At 36.5% G+C, this 13,656-nt stretch overlaps 1 protein-coding gene, 1 long non-coding RNA gene and 2 other non-coding genes across 4 annotated transcripts; all 4 read right to left on the bottom strand.

The window, feature by feature from the left end:
* Positions 1-3,713: 3,713 nt before the first annotated feature.
* LOC122312206 (rRNA 2'-O-methyltransferase fibrillarin 2-like) lies at positions 3,714-8,078 on the bottom strand. Its single transcript, XM_043126850.1, has 7 exons — positions 7,924-8,078; positions 7,044-7,351; positions 6,255-6,350; positions 6,058-6,135; positions 5,800-5,976; positions 4,326-4,394; positions 3,714-4,017 (listed from the first exon to the last, which is right to left on the bottom strand). Exons 1-7 carry the CDS (start codon positions 7,937-7,939, stop codon positions 3,841-3,843), a joined length of 921 nt encoding a protein of 306 aa, XP_042982784.1. The 5' UTR covers positions 7,940-8,078; the 3' UTR covers positions 3,714-3,840.
* On the bottom strand, positions 5,070-5,140 carry LOC122293917. The gene has a single exon (XR_006237396.1). It is a non-coding gene; the product is annotated as a small nucleolar RNA snoR60 (small nucleolar RNA).
* LOC122293916 lies at positions 5,215-5,286 on the bottom strand. The gene has a single exon (XR_006237395.1). It is a non-coding gene; the product is annotated as a small nucleolar RNA snoR60 (small nucleolar RNA).
* A 3,546-nt stretch (positions 8,079-11,624) lies between the features above and the next one.
* LOC122303919 lies at positions 11,625-12,093 on the bottom strand. Its single transcript, XR_006240856.1, has 3 exons — positions 12,033-12,093; positions 11,860-11,943; positions 11,625-11,752 (listed from the first exon to the last, which is right to left on the bottom strand). It is a non-coding gene; the product is annotated as an uncharacterized LOC122303919 (long non-coding RNA).
* Between the last annotated feature and the right edge of the window lie 1,563 nt (positions 12,094-13,656).

Raw genomic sequence — 13,656 nt, forward strand, 5'->3', positions numbered from 1 at the left:
CTTTAAACAATCCAAAACAGATTATTCTCTTCTCACACGGCTTGAAGGTGCTAGTTTCATTACTTTGCTAGTTTATGAGGATGACATCCTCATTGCTAGCAATGATATGGCTGCTGTCAACACTTTCAAAACCTTACTTGATTAGAAATTCAAACTTTCGAACCTTGGGTCTTTGAAGTACTTTTTGGGTTTGTTGTTTACAAGGAACAATTTTGGCATTTCTCTTTCTCAAAGAAAATATGCCTTAGAGATCTTATCAGACACTAGATTTATTGGTTCCAAACCTGTTAAAACTCCAATGGAGCAACACATCAAGCTTTCTCGGGATGATGGTCCTCTTTTAGAAGATCCTTCTTCATATAGAAGATTAGTGGGCAGGTTGCTTTATCTCACAATCATACGTCTAGATATTACCTTTGTAGTCCACACTTTAAGCCAATTCATGGACACTCCTCAATTGCCTCATATTCATATTGCTCAAAGAGTCTTACAATATATTAAGGATTCTCCCAACCAAGGTTTTTTTTTTTTTTCCTTGCAAATTCTAATCTCCACTTGATTGCCTTTGCTGACTCAGATTGAGCCGGATGTCAAGATAATCGAAGATCTGTTATAGGTTTTTGTGTTTTTCTTGACAAATCTCTCATTTCCTAGAAATCCAAAAAGCAGAGCATTGTTTCTCGATCCTCAGCTGAATCAGAATATAAAGCCATGGCCAACACAGTTTGTGAGCTTGTGTGGTTACTTTCTTTGCTTCATGACATACAAGTTCCTCATTCTCAAGCTGCTACTCTCTATTGTGACAAGGAGGCTGCCATTCATATTGCCATTAATCCTATGTTTCATGAAAAAACAAAACATATAAAAATAGATTGCCACTTTGTTCGTGGCAAGGTTCAAGCAGAACTTGTGAAGCTCTTTCATGTCTCTTCTCATAATCAATTAGCCGATTGTTTCACTAAACCATTAGGCTTTCCTTTATTTTCTACCTTAATATCCAAGTTGGGCCTTATTAACATACATGCTCCAGCTTGAAGGGGGTATTAGAGATAGTATTGTTTCAGCTATTTAGTACATGCTTGATTACTTTAATTAGATATTTAAATATTGTTTTCCCACCTATCAGTTACTATAAGTCGTATTTTCATTTCGTGTAAACATAACTCAAATAATACATTTCAGGTGCTCTGCATATTCCTGGCATCTTCTGGGCATCAATATTAACAAACTCAAACTCAGATACTTTCCAAATCTTCACTGAAAAGTGTAAGCCTTGGTACCATCATGGTGACAAACGAAGTATCATCTAACTTCACTTCTGATACAGCTTCTCAAAAATATACATACAAATCCATCTCTGCATTGATTTTTTATTTTTTTTTTAACGCGTTCTGCATATGGCATCCCTGTACACCATACTTTGTTTACCTAGTCTGTCATTCCAGGCACCAACGTAATGCTTATCAACTAAGTAGGAACCCAAGTCGCACGGAACTTGATTTTTGACATGTCCTCCATGCGATGGTTGCTTTCAAAATTGTCCGAAATCTTTGCTGTATTTGAGATATTGAGACCAACCAGCATCCAAGAAGGATCCCTCAAAAACGATGGTCTTGCCAACAAGTCTTGAAGGGCCGATCTTAAGTCCTCGTCCTTGATTGGCTACTCTGACACAATTATAGCATGTCGACCCACAACAACCAGGCCACACTCATAATTATTCACTATTTTTTTCTCGGTAATTATTCACTAAAAAATTAATCCTAGAAATACTGAATCCATTGAAAAGTTACCGTAGCTTGAATTCATCTCACTGCAAAGCAACGGAGGAAGTCTTTAAGTAAGATGTCACACCAACTTCTGCTTTAATAAGTTTTACTACTTACTAAAAAAAAGAGCAACTGAAGTCTTGGGAAGGATATTCTTCACAACCAACTACAACTCCTGTCAAGGAAAATTCGAACCCTAATACAACCAATCATTGATGTCTAGAATCAGGCTGAATTCATAAATATGAACTTACAAAACCAAGCAATTATAAATTTGATGCCTGATGTCTTACTTCACAACCAACTATAAAACCTAAAACATTGAACTCTATAACTATCAAAAACTAACAGAGAAATCCGATCTAATTATATCCGTAAAGATGACTGAAAATGTGATGCAACACAATTTTATTTTTATTGGGAGTAGGCGTTCAAGAACAAAGTCTCAACTAATCCCAGGAGTACAGGCTCTCAGCAAAAAGTTTTCCACAAATGCATCTAGGTAATTCAAGGAGAAGTTTCTCCGAAACTATAGCCATTAAAAATTGTTTATACTCAAGAGGAATCGAACCTTAGACCTATAAGAAGTCAAGACCAAGGCTTTTACCACTTGAGCCTACCCCTAGGAGTTGTGATGCGACACAATTTGGATAATAAGGTCTTTACAGAGGTACACATTGCAACATTTTTATAGTTAAATATTTTAGTAATTTGGAGGGTGCAAAGTGGATTTTTTTGTCTTATTTTAGTCTAATGTTTTGGCATGTAACACTTAAGTCACCTAATTAGGTATGGGTAACCATAAAATAAGTAATAATTGAAGAACACTATGATGTTGTATGATGTATTGCCGTTGAATCGCTCATTTGATAATTTGAGGATTCTATTAATAAATTCAGAGAATCATGTCAACATGGCCAAAAAAGTTGCTTACTGAAATAGATGGTGGAACACTATTGAGCTTTGTACTGTGTTAGATTTTGTGGAAAGTTTGCACCTGTTGTGTAGGTTGACAAATTACGTGGATCACTAGCATCTGGTAAAGTATGTGTTTGAGCTTGGTCTCTGAGGATTCTGTTTTCATTACTTCATCTACTATTGAAATGAGCACTGGCATCTGCTCTATGGTTGATTGTTTGCTACTGCATAGTCGATTCTCTTTTCCTTCCAATTTGCAGTGTTCGAGTTTCCAAGAGCTGCAAAATACTCTGTTTATGTGACAGTAATTCAGCTCTACACATCGGGATTTTTTTTCATGCTGGTAATCCTGATAACTAGAGATTATTTTGCCATCATTTTCACAAGCAGTCAAGATTTACAAAGAGCTGTCTCTCGTTTGGCATTCCTTCTTGGCGTGACTATGGTTCTTAACAGTGTTCAACCTGTAATTTCAGGTCTCATTATATGGCTTCTCCTTTATCTATGCTATATGATAAGCTTCTTACTCGTGCCCCTTCAATATCTTTTGAATCATTTTTGCAGGCGTCGCTGTAAGCTTTGGGTATGTTATATCAACTTTGGGTAGTTATTACGTTTTTGGGCTTACAATTGGATTCCTATTAGGTTACACAGCAAACTTGGGAGTGATGGTAAAATATTTCAATTCCGCTTTCATGCAATACTAACTACTAAGGAATCTGTCATAGTATATGCTTTGGTGTCAGTATCTCTTGAAGAAAATCCGGACCAACTCTTGATCATTTATCTTTTCGTCACATCTGCAAGTTCTGAGTGTAACCTTTCAGCCACCATTTGATTTTTATCTTTGCCCATCGATTGTTGGATGTCTAGGTTCAAAATCTATCTTCACGATACCGAACCATCATCCAGAAACAAGGGCTAGAAAGAAGGATGATTTTACTTCAGTTTAGTTCTTGAGGATGTTCCCGACCCAGGTTGAGAGCTCGAGATTTGCTTTAGATGTGCTTAGAAATGATTAGAACATAATAGTAACCCACAAAAATTAAATAAAAAACAAAGATAGAAAACATCCATAACATTGTCTTCGCCAAAATTTCAATTCGGTTACCACTCTGACAACAGTTACAGGCTACCGATGCCCCCCTGCATCTCAGACAGCAATTTTGGATTTCTTTGGGACACGATAGCCCCCAACCACACAGGCGTGGTCACGCTCATAAGGTTCAAGCGTAACTTGTTCAAATGGCTTGAACTGATCCTGCTTTAGCTTGTTCACTTCACTCTGGAATACAGCCTCAGCAGGTTGTGTAGAATCTATGCAGTTGGCCTGAAATATTCAAGCAGATAACAACATTAGGAAACCAAAAGGCAAATTTCTACAGAAGCAAAAGTAAAGTCGCTTTATAAAGTAAAAAATTAAAAATAAAAATTGGAATTCATCTTTCGTTACAAGTCTGATCATTAGACAACATACACTACAAAGCAGAATGCATAAGGTTTATTAGTCACACTAACAAGCTCCAATCACTGCTCCTGATCACCTTTACACACATTTGGGCAGACCACCTGAACTTTCACTCTCCATCTTACAACCAGTGATATAGGAAGAAAACTAAATAAGAAGACTGCACAAACCTTGATAGAAATTACAAAATGGCCTCCAGCTTTAAGAAAATATGATGCATTCAATGCTAGAATCCTTGCCTGTAAGGGTTCATAGAAAAACGAAAATAAAATTCAAATAAAGCAATCTAACTAAAATATGGGAGACACCAGCCCCAGCGTATTAGTAGGCCAGAGCTATGTCCACGAAAACAAGTAAATCCATAAGAACGGCGCAAAGTAACATAAACAAACTGAAAACATTTATAAACTCTAAAAAGGGCATGCAACTCAGTTATTGAAGATTAACACTCAATAGCTGTTATCCTCCAAAAATTTGAAGGGCCAAAGCTCCAATTCATGTAAGAAGCAAACATGGTCAGCTTCATGCTGATCCAAAATCATGATTTCAACTGTGGTTTTTGGCATTTAAGCTATAAAAGCTATAAAAAGTGCACAAGCATGGCTGTTAAATGGAAATTATACTATTATTTAACAACCGTCCTACAAGAGAAGAATCAAGTCCGAAAACACTCAAAATATCAGAGATTCAGAAGCGAAAGATACAAAAATGAGATACAGAAGTTTGACAACTACTAGGAAAAGTAGCAATAAAAGTTCATGTTTGCGCATGGTAATAAATAAACATACAAGTGAAATATATAAACAAGAACAATCTAACAAAAAACAGGATGAAATGTAAAATGTTGTATGTAGCCATATCGTATGCAAGCAATAATGTACATAACAATAGTCAATTCAACAGATTCTGTCTAGAGCATCTGAAACTCAAGCGCACATCACCCATAACATGTTGAAGGGAAGCTCGAGTAACTCATCATATACTCATTATTCCGAATAAGATATAATACTTGAAAGAATACACAAAAAATGCCAATAAAACATGAAATGACTTTATAGCACCATCAGAAACTCGATTTTGCATCACCCATTATGTCTTGAAGGGGAATCCGAGTTAACTCATCATATGGTCAAGTTATAAAACGAGATATAAAATGTAAAAGATTAAAATACTTAATTTAACAAAAACACACATGAAGCTTACAAATCCCAAGTCCAAACGTGTACATAATATTTGAAGAGTTTCGAAAACCATCAAATTTTTATACAAGAAACAAAAAATTTATCAAAAAGGGAAGAAACTTAACTACATGGATTATTCAGGAGTAATAACAAGTGAATTAAAAATATAAAACACGTGAAATAAGTTTCATCTTCAGAAAATAACTTTGCATTAAACCACATAACTAAATGTTTCCTCAAAGCACAAAAAATTCAAGAGATAAATTTGGCATGTAATTTAAGAGGAGTTGCAGAAAGGAACTCAACGGCAAGGTACAAAAAACATTTGCTACAAAGATGTCCCAGAGCATTTCAAATTCACTAATGAAAATAGATGTTGTGACCTCTTTGAATGCAATGGTTCCACCGTGCCATTTTAAATGTGAGAAAACCAATTGAATAAGAAACACATCAAAGAGCAAACCTGATCAGGCTGTGCAACATCAGAAAATATTACATCCACCATGCCAACTAGCATTCGATATTTCGATGGATGCCTAGCATCTTCAATTATGGGGATAACATTAGTGCGCTTCTTTGCCATGTTAACCAGGTCCCTACCACTTCTATGAGAAAACTCCACTGCATAAACCACTCCAGTCTACACATAACAGAGAGAATTTCAAGCAACTGTTTTAAATATAAACAAACTTTTAACAATGATTTCATACGGACTACTTACAGGCCCAACAATGTCAGACACATGGGAGACAGTGGTTCCTGAAGCAGCCCCAAGGTAGAGGACCCGAGCACCAGGTTTCTTCAGGTTTATTAAAACGCAAGCATAAAAAATGGTTATGCGCATAGATTTATAGTATGATAATATAACAAAAACATGAAACGCAAAATTAAAACGCATTTAAAAATGGAGAAACTCACAATCCAAATCTCATCAACACCACCAATAATGGCAGCGGCCAACTTAGACCGAAATGGGTTCCAGACTCTGTATTCTACTTTTGTGCCATCTTCATTCTGGAAGAAAAAAGTAATTCACAAATTCACTCAGTCAATAACATTTAACAAAATTAAATTTTCTACGCAGAGCTGATGTTCTATGCATGATGCAAGATAGTGTTTCCATAAAAATTACTAAAAACAAAAACCAAAATACTAGGTTATACAAAACATTACCAACTTTTTATGAAGAAAAAAGTGGTAAACCTACTTTTAATGAAAAAAATTACATTTTTTTACACAATCAGGAGTTTAGCATTATATGGAGACATTTATTCTGTACAGAAGAAAAATTAAAAAATTTGCATCCAGCATATCATTACTACCACCTTATAATTTTATTATTTTGCCCACTTTTCTGGCATCTGCAAGATGATATCAAAGCAACACCTTTTTTTTCTAGCACCACTTAATCTAGCAAATTTAATAAACTCAATCTGTTTTCTTGGCAGTTTCTAGGTGAATATATTCCCCGCTTTGGGGGGACTGAACCCCAACCACAACCCCCAGAGGGAAGTGCCACCAGGCCAGAGCAAGAATCCTGAGTGAACCTTGACTTATATAGACACAAAAAAGAGAACAATATGCTTTGTGCATTGAAAATGGGTAAAGTTACTGCATAGTGCAACGGAATAGAATCTCGATAATCCACAAATTACTAATTAATCAATAGTGCATTTAAATTAAAGAAGATGATTGCTGTAAAATGACCTGTACAGAGATCCTTTTCTCATTGTAAACAGCTTCACCAGGTACCAAATTCTTAGTAACAATAGCATCTTCTTTACCCTTAGCAATGAATACTCCTCCATGTCTATGAGGCTCAACCACAACCTTACTTCCACCTTTCATTCCACCTCTACCTCCACCCCGGCCTCTTCCACCAGCGCCTCGGCCACCACGTCCACCACCACGGCCTCCCATGGCACTACCTCTGTCGCCGCCTCTCCCTCCACCACCTCTGCCTCTACCTCTGCCTCCATCACCCCTGCCCCTGAATCCACCACCGCCACCACGTCCTGCACCAATACAAACAATTAAAAAGACAAAATCCAGCATTGGATCATATAAGAACTCATTGGGTTGATGGTCAAATGCAAAAAGTCGTAAAAAGTTGAGATATTTTCAAGTTCCAAAACAAGAAAATCAATATTGATAGGGGAAAAAACATATGATTTACAACAAAAATTAAAATAGACAGTGAACACCTAAATCTCTATCCCGTTGACATCAAAATTTGAGAAATATCTCACCGAAAATATTAGATTGATCATTTTTCGGAACATTTCAAACAATGGCGTCCTTTCTACTGATCAACCGTTTAGGCTCACCGAAACATAATCAAAGATTCATACAATCAAAACAAAATATGAACAAAACATAATACTATACTGTGTATTATAGCTGAAAAATTAGAGAAAAATGAAAGAAACCATAATATTAGGCTAACGAAATCTATCAGTTCACCAATTAAAAACAAAAACTTAAATATGCCATCTCAGATATTTTCCCAAGCTTTCACGGCAACCAAGCAGAGAGAAACGAGGACAGACGGCATGAAGAGAAGAAGGGGTTTCATTGCTAGAGCTACCTCGAGGAGGTCTCATTGCAGCTAGTCCTTGGGTAGAAAAAGAATGCGTCCAAAGTTCAGCACCGAGCGAGAGAGGCGCAGTATGGTTGGATAGGGTTTTGGCCGGTGTTTTATAGTGGTAATTAGGGTTTAGGTCTCTTGGTTTGGAGAAAAATCTATTCTTCGGCTTAATTTTTTTAGAATAATACTAGATTCCCGGCGGGGATCCCACTAGGAGTGCTTTTTATTTTTTTATTTTTTTAATGGTTAAGAAAAAATTATTTAATATTATTATAAATTTTTTATATTTTTTTAAATATTTAAAAATATTAAAAAAATGATGTAAAAAAAAACAAAAAAAATAAATTTTTTTAACCTAACAGGAGCTTCCAACAGTGACCGTAGCAAGGTTCATTTTTTAACACAACATCCTCGCACATGCCACCCTGGCACATTAAAAAGACCAAACCCCAACTCAATCAAGAGCAATGATATAGTTTCCCCCCTATTTACATTTTGTTTACAAATTATCAATAAAACAGTACCTTTTTTTAAATTCAAACACATCACATCAAAATCAAAATTAAAATAAATATTTTAAAAGATATCATTTTATTTTAAAATTGAAAATAAAATTATAAAGAGGTTGTAACTCTATCATTTCTCTCTAATAAATGAAAAGCTCTCAAAGGCAACTCTTTCTCCTTCCCCTTACTTCCCTTCCTATGAGCTCTCTATTGCTCGCTCGCCTTCCGCACCCTATGTTTCAACACTTTCCGTGACCTCCATTTTGCCGGCACCTCAAATTCCTCCATTTTCATGATCCGTCATAAGCTATGTATTTGAATAGAAGCTTCGGATCAAGAACTCCCCAAAGCTGAAAAATTTACAAACTTTTACATTTAAGACTACATTTAGATGCTAGGCAAATTTCAGATAATTTGTGAATAATAGTGAAGTAGTTTACGAAACACAGCCTAAAACATCTCAATCTACAAAACCCAACTCTTAAATTCACCTACACATGCATGCACACAAAGAGAGAGATAGATATTGTCAGTTTAGAGAGAAAACATTTGTGTTGTCGAATACATCTGTAGTGAGAATGAGTAAACAATGAAGATGAAGGAGAATGGAGACTCAAATTGGGTACAACACTGGGTAGGTACCACGATCCACACTATTCAGGGCCTCGTTGGGTGGATACCCCAATAGTGGGTACAATATACCAACACATTATGGGCAACCAAGTTACATGCAGAGACAGTACAATAGAGAGTATAGCAATGGGTACGTGAAGGAGAAGAAGGACAACAAGTTTGGAATAGGGACTGGATTGGTGGTAGGAGTGGTGGCAAGGGTGTTGGGTTGAATCGCAATAATAGAAGGTGCTAATTAAGTGGAGGATCAGTTGGAGGATGATGCTGGCTACGACTCCGATGACTACTAGATTATGGGGCCTTAATGTCTCATTTGGTTACACAAATAAGATAAGAAATATGTGAATAATAGTAAGATAGTTTATAAATAGTAGTAAAATGGTTTGACCTAAGATGTTTTATAAGATTTTGAGAAAGAACATAAAAAAATGTTAAATAAAAATATTATAAAATTAAAATATTATTAGAATGTTGTATATAAACCGACTTGTATGTATGACTGCCATAAGCCATCGTTCAATTAATGCCCATAAACCAACTTAAACCATAAACCGACTTGGTCCCCCTACATATATGGGCATCGTTCAATTGTATAAGAATCAAGTTTTTAGTATTTGAATAACGCCTTAAATATTTTCTTTTGTAATATTATTTTCCTTTTAGTGTTATAATACGTTATCAGCACGAGACTACCGATTTTGAAGCTAGCAGCCTTCTACTTCAAGTAAATTTTTTAATATATTATTTGCAGTCCCCAAGATGAATATGAAAGGTTATATTAATTATTATTACTTGATAAAACTATGTATTTATTCTTATCATTTTGTGATTGTATTTCTTATTTACAAGATACACATACTTATTTTCATGATTTATATATGTAAAAAATGTCAAATCTTATAACATTAGAATTTGTTGCTTTTAACATTTCTCGCAAGAATTATTTATCTGTGATCCTTGATGCTGATATCCATTTAGGCGATGAACCTCAAAGATACAATCAAAGAAGGAAATCAAGCGTCGAGGCAAGACTTCACTAAGGCAATGGACGTATGCTTCCAAAGCCTTCAATTAGATTCCATGAATCACTCTATTTTCTTCACAATCATGCCAAGTCATAAATACTTTGGGGTCAATGCACTTCTAGTGCATTACCACATATGATTCAATTGTTCTCATTTTTATATAATATAATCCAGAAGAGAAAGCAATCTGTTTTTCTAATACGGGTTTCTGGCTTGAAATCATTTTAGTAATGAGAAGATGTTATTTACTGTCTTCGTTGATGGTTTCAATATAAAAATCATTACGAAGTATATATTTAAAACTCAATAAACTTCTTCTAGATTGTGAAGAAAATAGAGTGTGACGCCCCCAAATCCCCACATATGGATATGGGAAAATCGAGACGTCCAGATGATGAAAACACAAAAACCATCCTATTGACGAGTGCCAAGTGTGTGTATAAGCAACAAATGTGCAAAAAGAAACACGCAGCGGATAGCAAAAGTCTCATAACTAAGTACCAGAATTTTTTCTTAGTTTAATACAAAACCGTTCAAAACATACATATTAAAATATTACAAACCACAAATATTGTTTTAAAACTAACTACAAAGCATAACTCCAACTCAGAACTCTGCCGAAGCCGTATCCTCAGGCTCAACCTCCTTCTCCTCCTCTAACTCTGCACCAAAATCTACGGTACCAAAAATGGTGCCGCAGGTAAGTAAGATTCAAACTCCACTAGATAAAAGTATATTAAAACTCAAACAATACGCATGAAAGGATGCCAATGCACATAACCCGTAAAACTATATTTTTCTACACACGTCAAAAGCCTATTTGGCCCAAATACATAACCTTTAAAAAAACCTCGCCATTATCCCCGATAATGGCCCAAATCAATAAACCACCATTTTCCTAGAAAATGGATCACATAGCCTTAAACCAAACCTCGTCATTTTCCCAGAAAATGGCCCGTAACCAAAACCATAAAACCGATCCAATTATTGCATGCACCATGATCTCCCCTAGAGATCATCCGCACACCCTAGCTCCTTTACCACACCGCAGGTAACGTCTACGCGTGTGACACCTAAACGAGCGATGCCCAGTACTCGCGCCTAGCGCGTCCCTGGACCAGGCCATCCTCTAGTCCCTGCCACTCTAGGGACAACGGAGTCGACACAACAGCGTTACCGTATCGTGCGATCCGATCGTCGTCCAACAACAACCCAGGGCAGGGGTGGGCTTCAACTCCAACGGAGTCGGAATTGACAATTCCGAACTCCGACTCCGATAGGAGTCGGAGGAAAAATTTTTTCCGACTCCGACTCCGATTGGAGGTGGGAATTCCGATCGGAGGTCGACATTCCAATCGGAGCTGGAGTCCGAACTCCGACTATATTTGGGCTTTGGCCCAATTCCGACTCCGAAAGCCCAATTCCGACTCCGAAGGCCCAACTACGAAGGTCCATACTTAATATTAGGCCCAACTACCTAAATAACATAAATACAAATGACATTGATTAAACAGTCATACGTTACACAACCAAATAGTAGTAAATTAGTAATTAAATAATAACAAAGTCTTGATTCTTGAACATCAAGAAAGGAAAAAAGTCTTGATTCTTGAAATTTAAACCAGTAGCCACCACCATTCGGTATTCATTCTCATAATGTTTTATCTGCAAAATAATACATATGAAAATATTTTAAAAAAATATAGTATGAAATTATGAATTATGAAATTGTCAATAATTTTTTAAATGATTTAAAAATACTAATCTAGTACCTGAATAGCATCACCCATCCATGTACTTGTAACTCATCCACAATTATCACTCATCTGCAACTATGCTAGGGTTCACGAGTAGGTCTATAAAATTATAAAAATTAGAAGTTGAATAATTAAAACATAATAAATATTTAAATTATCATTTAAAAGCATATAAACTATAAATTTACCTGATTCAAGCCTATAGCTTTCGGGATCAATGATATCTACTCCAATGGGCATTTCACATAGCCAATTATCAGCCTCCACAGTTGAAGCTGATAATGAACTCCGATAAGCATCTAACACACGACCTCCAGTGCTAAACGCCGACTCAGAGGCAACTGTAGTGATAGGAATAGCCAACAAATCTCGAGCTATTCGGGAAAGAATAGGAAACTTGGTGGAATGAACCTTCCACCAAGTTAATAACTGAAATGCATCACTAGGTGCCTCGACGTCTTCCATCAAATAGCGTTTAACCTCAGATCTACACTGCATAATATTCCTCGATGCACGCCTTTGATGATATCGCTGCACCAATGGTGATGAAAGAGATGCAGCAGAAGCAGTGTAATCACCGGAAGATGTCGAACTGGTCGGGTGTGAGGTGATGACTTGCAAAATTTCATATTGCAGATTTTACAAGTTCGCTCGAGCGGAGGCTTTTGGCCGCTCGAGCGAATTCAGGCAGATTCAAACGCTCGACTGCCGCTCGACAAGGAGCTCGAGCGGGTTGCTGAAAAAAGAAGATCGCTCGAGCGGAGACATTGGCCGCTCGAGCGAAATTAGGCAGAGTCGAACGCTCGATGTGCGCTCGATAGGACGCTTGAGCGAAATCAAGCAGAGTCGAACGCTCGATGCGCGCTCGACACCCCGCTCGAGCTAACATCGTATTTTGATAGATTTTAGGTTTTCCGCCGTGGGACCATATAAAAGCCATTTTTCACTCTAGAGCCGCGAGTTTTGACTGGAGAACACTCTTTGGGACAGAAAAACACAGCTAGAAGGATTCAATTCATTTATTTTGGAGACGGAATTCCAATTATTGCACGTACGTTGGAATCATACACGAGCACGGACGAGAGAAAAGCGTTGAATCGTTCCCTTGAGCTTTTGACGACGAGTTGAGGCTGCAGGGAGGATTTTTCAGTGTTTATTTTCTTCTTCCCATCTTCTCAGAACAATTATGGTGAATTCGTTTATGTTGAATTCCATTTCTAGCATGAGCTAAATTTTCTTCATTCTAGGAAAACGATGTAACCTATTTCCGAACTATGCTTGATTGTCTATGCTAATTTAATGCAATTCTCTCTTTGTTTATCTGATTTATTCTGAATTTATTGCTTCTAATTAACTGGCCATTGATTAGATGATAAGTAATCTTGTGATTTGCTATCGAAAGAGGGAATCATAGGGTAGATCTTGGATATTTCAGCATAGGTAAGTATAGAGATCGAAAGACTTGTATGAACCTATGTAGTCATTAAATCATTGATCTTATTGCGTTCTTGATTATTGAATTTGCATATTCTTGTGTGAATTGATAACCAAGAGTCAATTCCAATTGACTATCGAAAGAGGCTTTTGGACGAATTAGAGATTTGCTAATAGACAAAAGAGGTTTAAGTTAAATTAGCTGGATGAGAAAAGCATAGTGAAGAATTAGGTGAAATCGATTTCCTAAAAGTTTTATTCCCCATTGAATTTGATCTTTGAAAGTCATTTTTATTTTCTTTGCTTATTTCTCTTTGAGTTGATCTAAGTTTATTTGCAACTACAAAAACCTTAGCGATTCCTCTAGATAAAATTGAG

The sequence above is a fragment of the Carya illinoinensis genome, chromosome 1, assembly GCF_018687715.1.
Source record: "Carya illinoinensis cultivar Pawnee chromosome 1, C.illinoinensisPawnee_v1, whole genome shotgun sequence".
NCBI lineage: Eukaryota > Viridiplantae > Streptophyta > Magnoliopsida > Fagales > Juglandaceae > Carya > Carya illinoinensis.

What these genes read in the sequence shown, in the direction of transcription:
- LOC122312206 (XM_043126850.1), bottom strand. An exon ending in AGAAAAGGATCTCTGTACAG is followed by an intron (nt 6,351 to 7,043) that starts GTCATTTTACAG and finishes TTTTTCTTCCAG; the next exon opens with AATGAAGATGGCACAAAAGT. An exon ending in TGTCTGACATTGTTGGGCCT is followed by an intron (nt 5,977 to 6,057) that starts GTAAGTAGTCCG and finishes TGTTATGTGTAG; the next exon opens with ACTGGAGTGGTTTATGCAGT.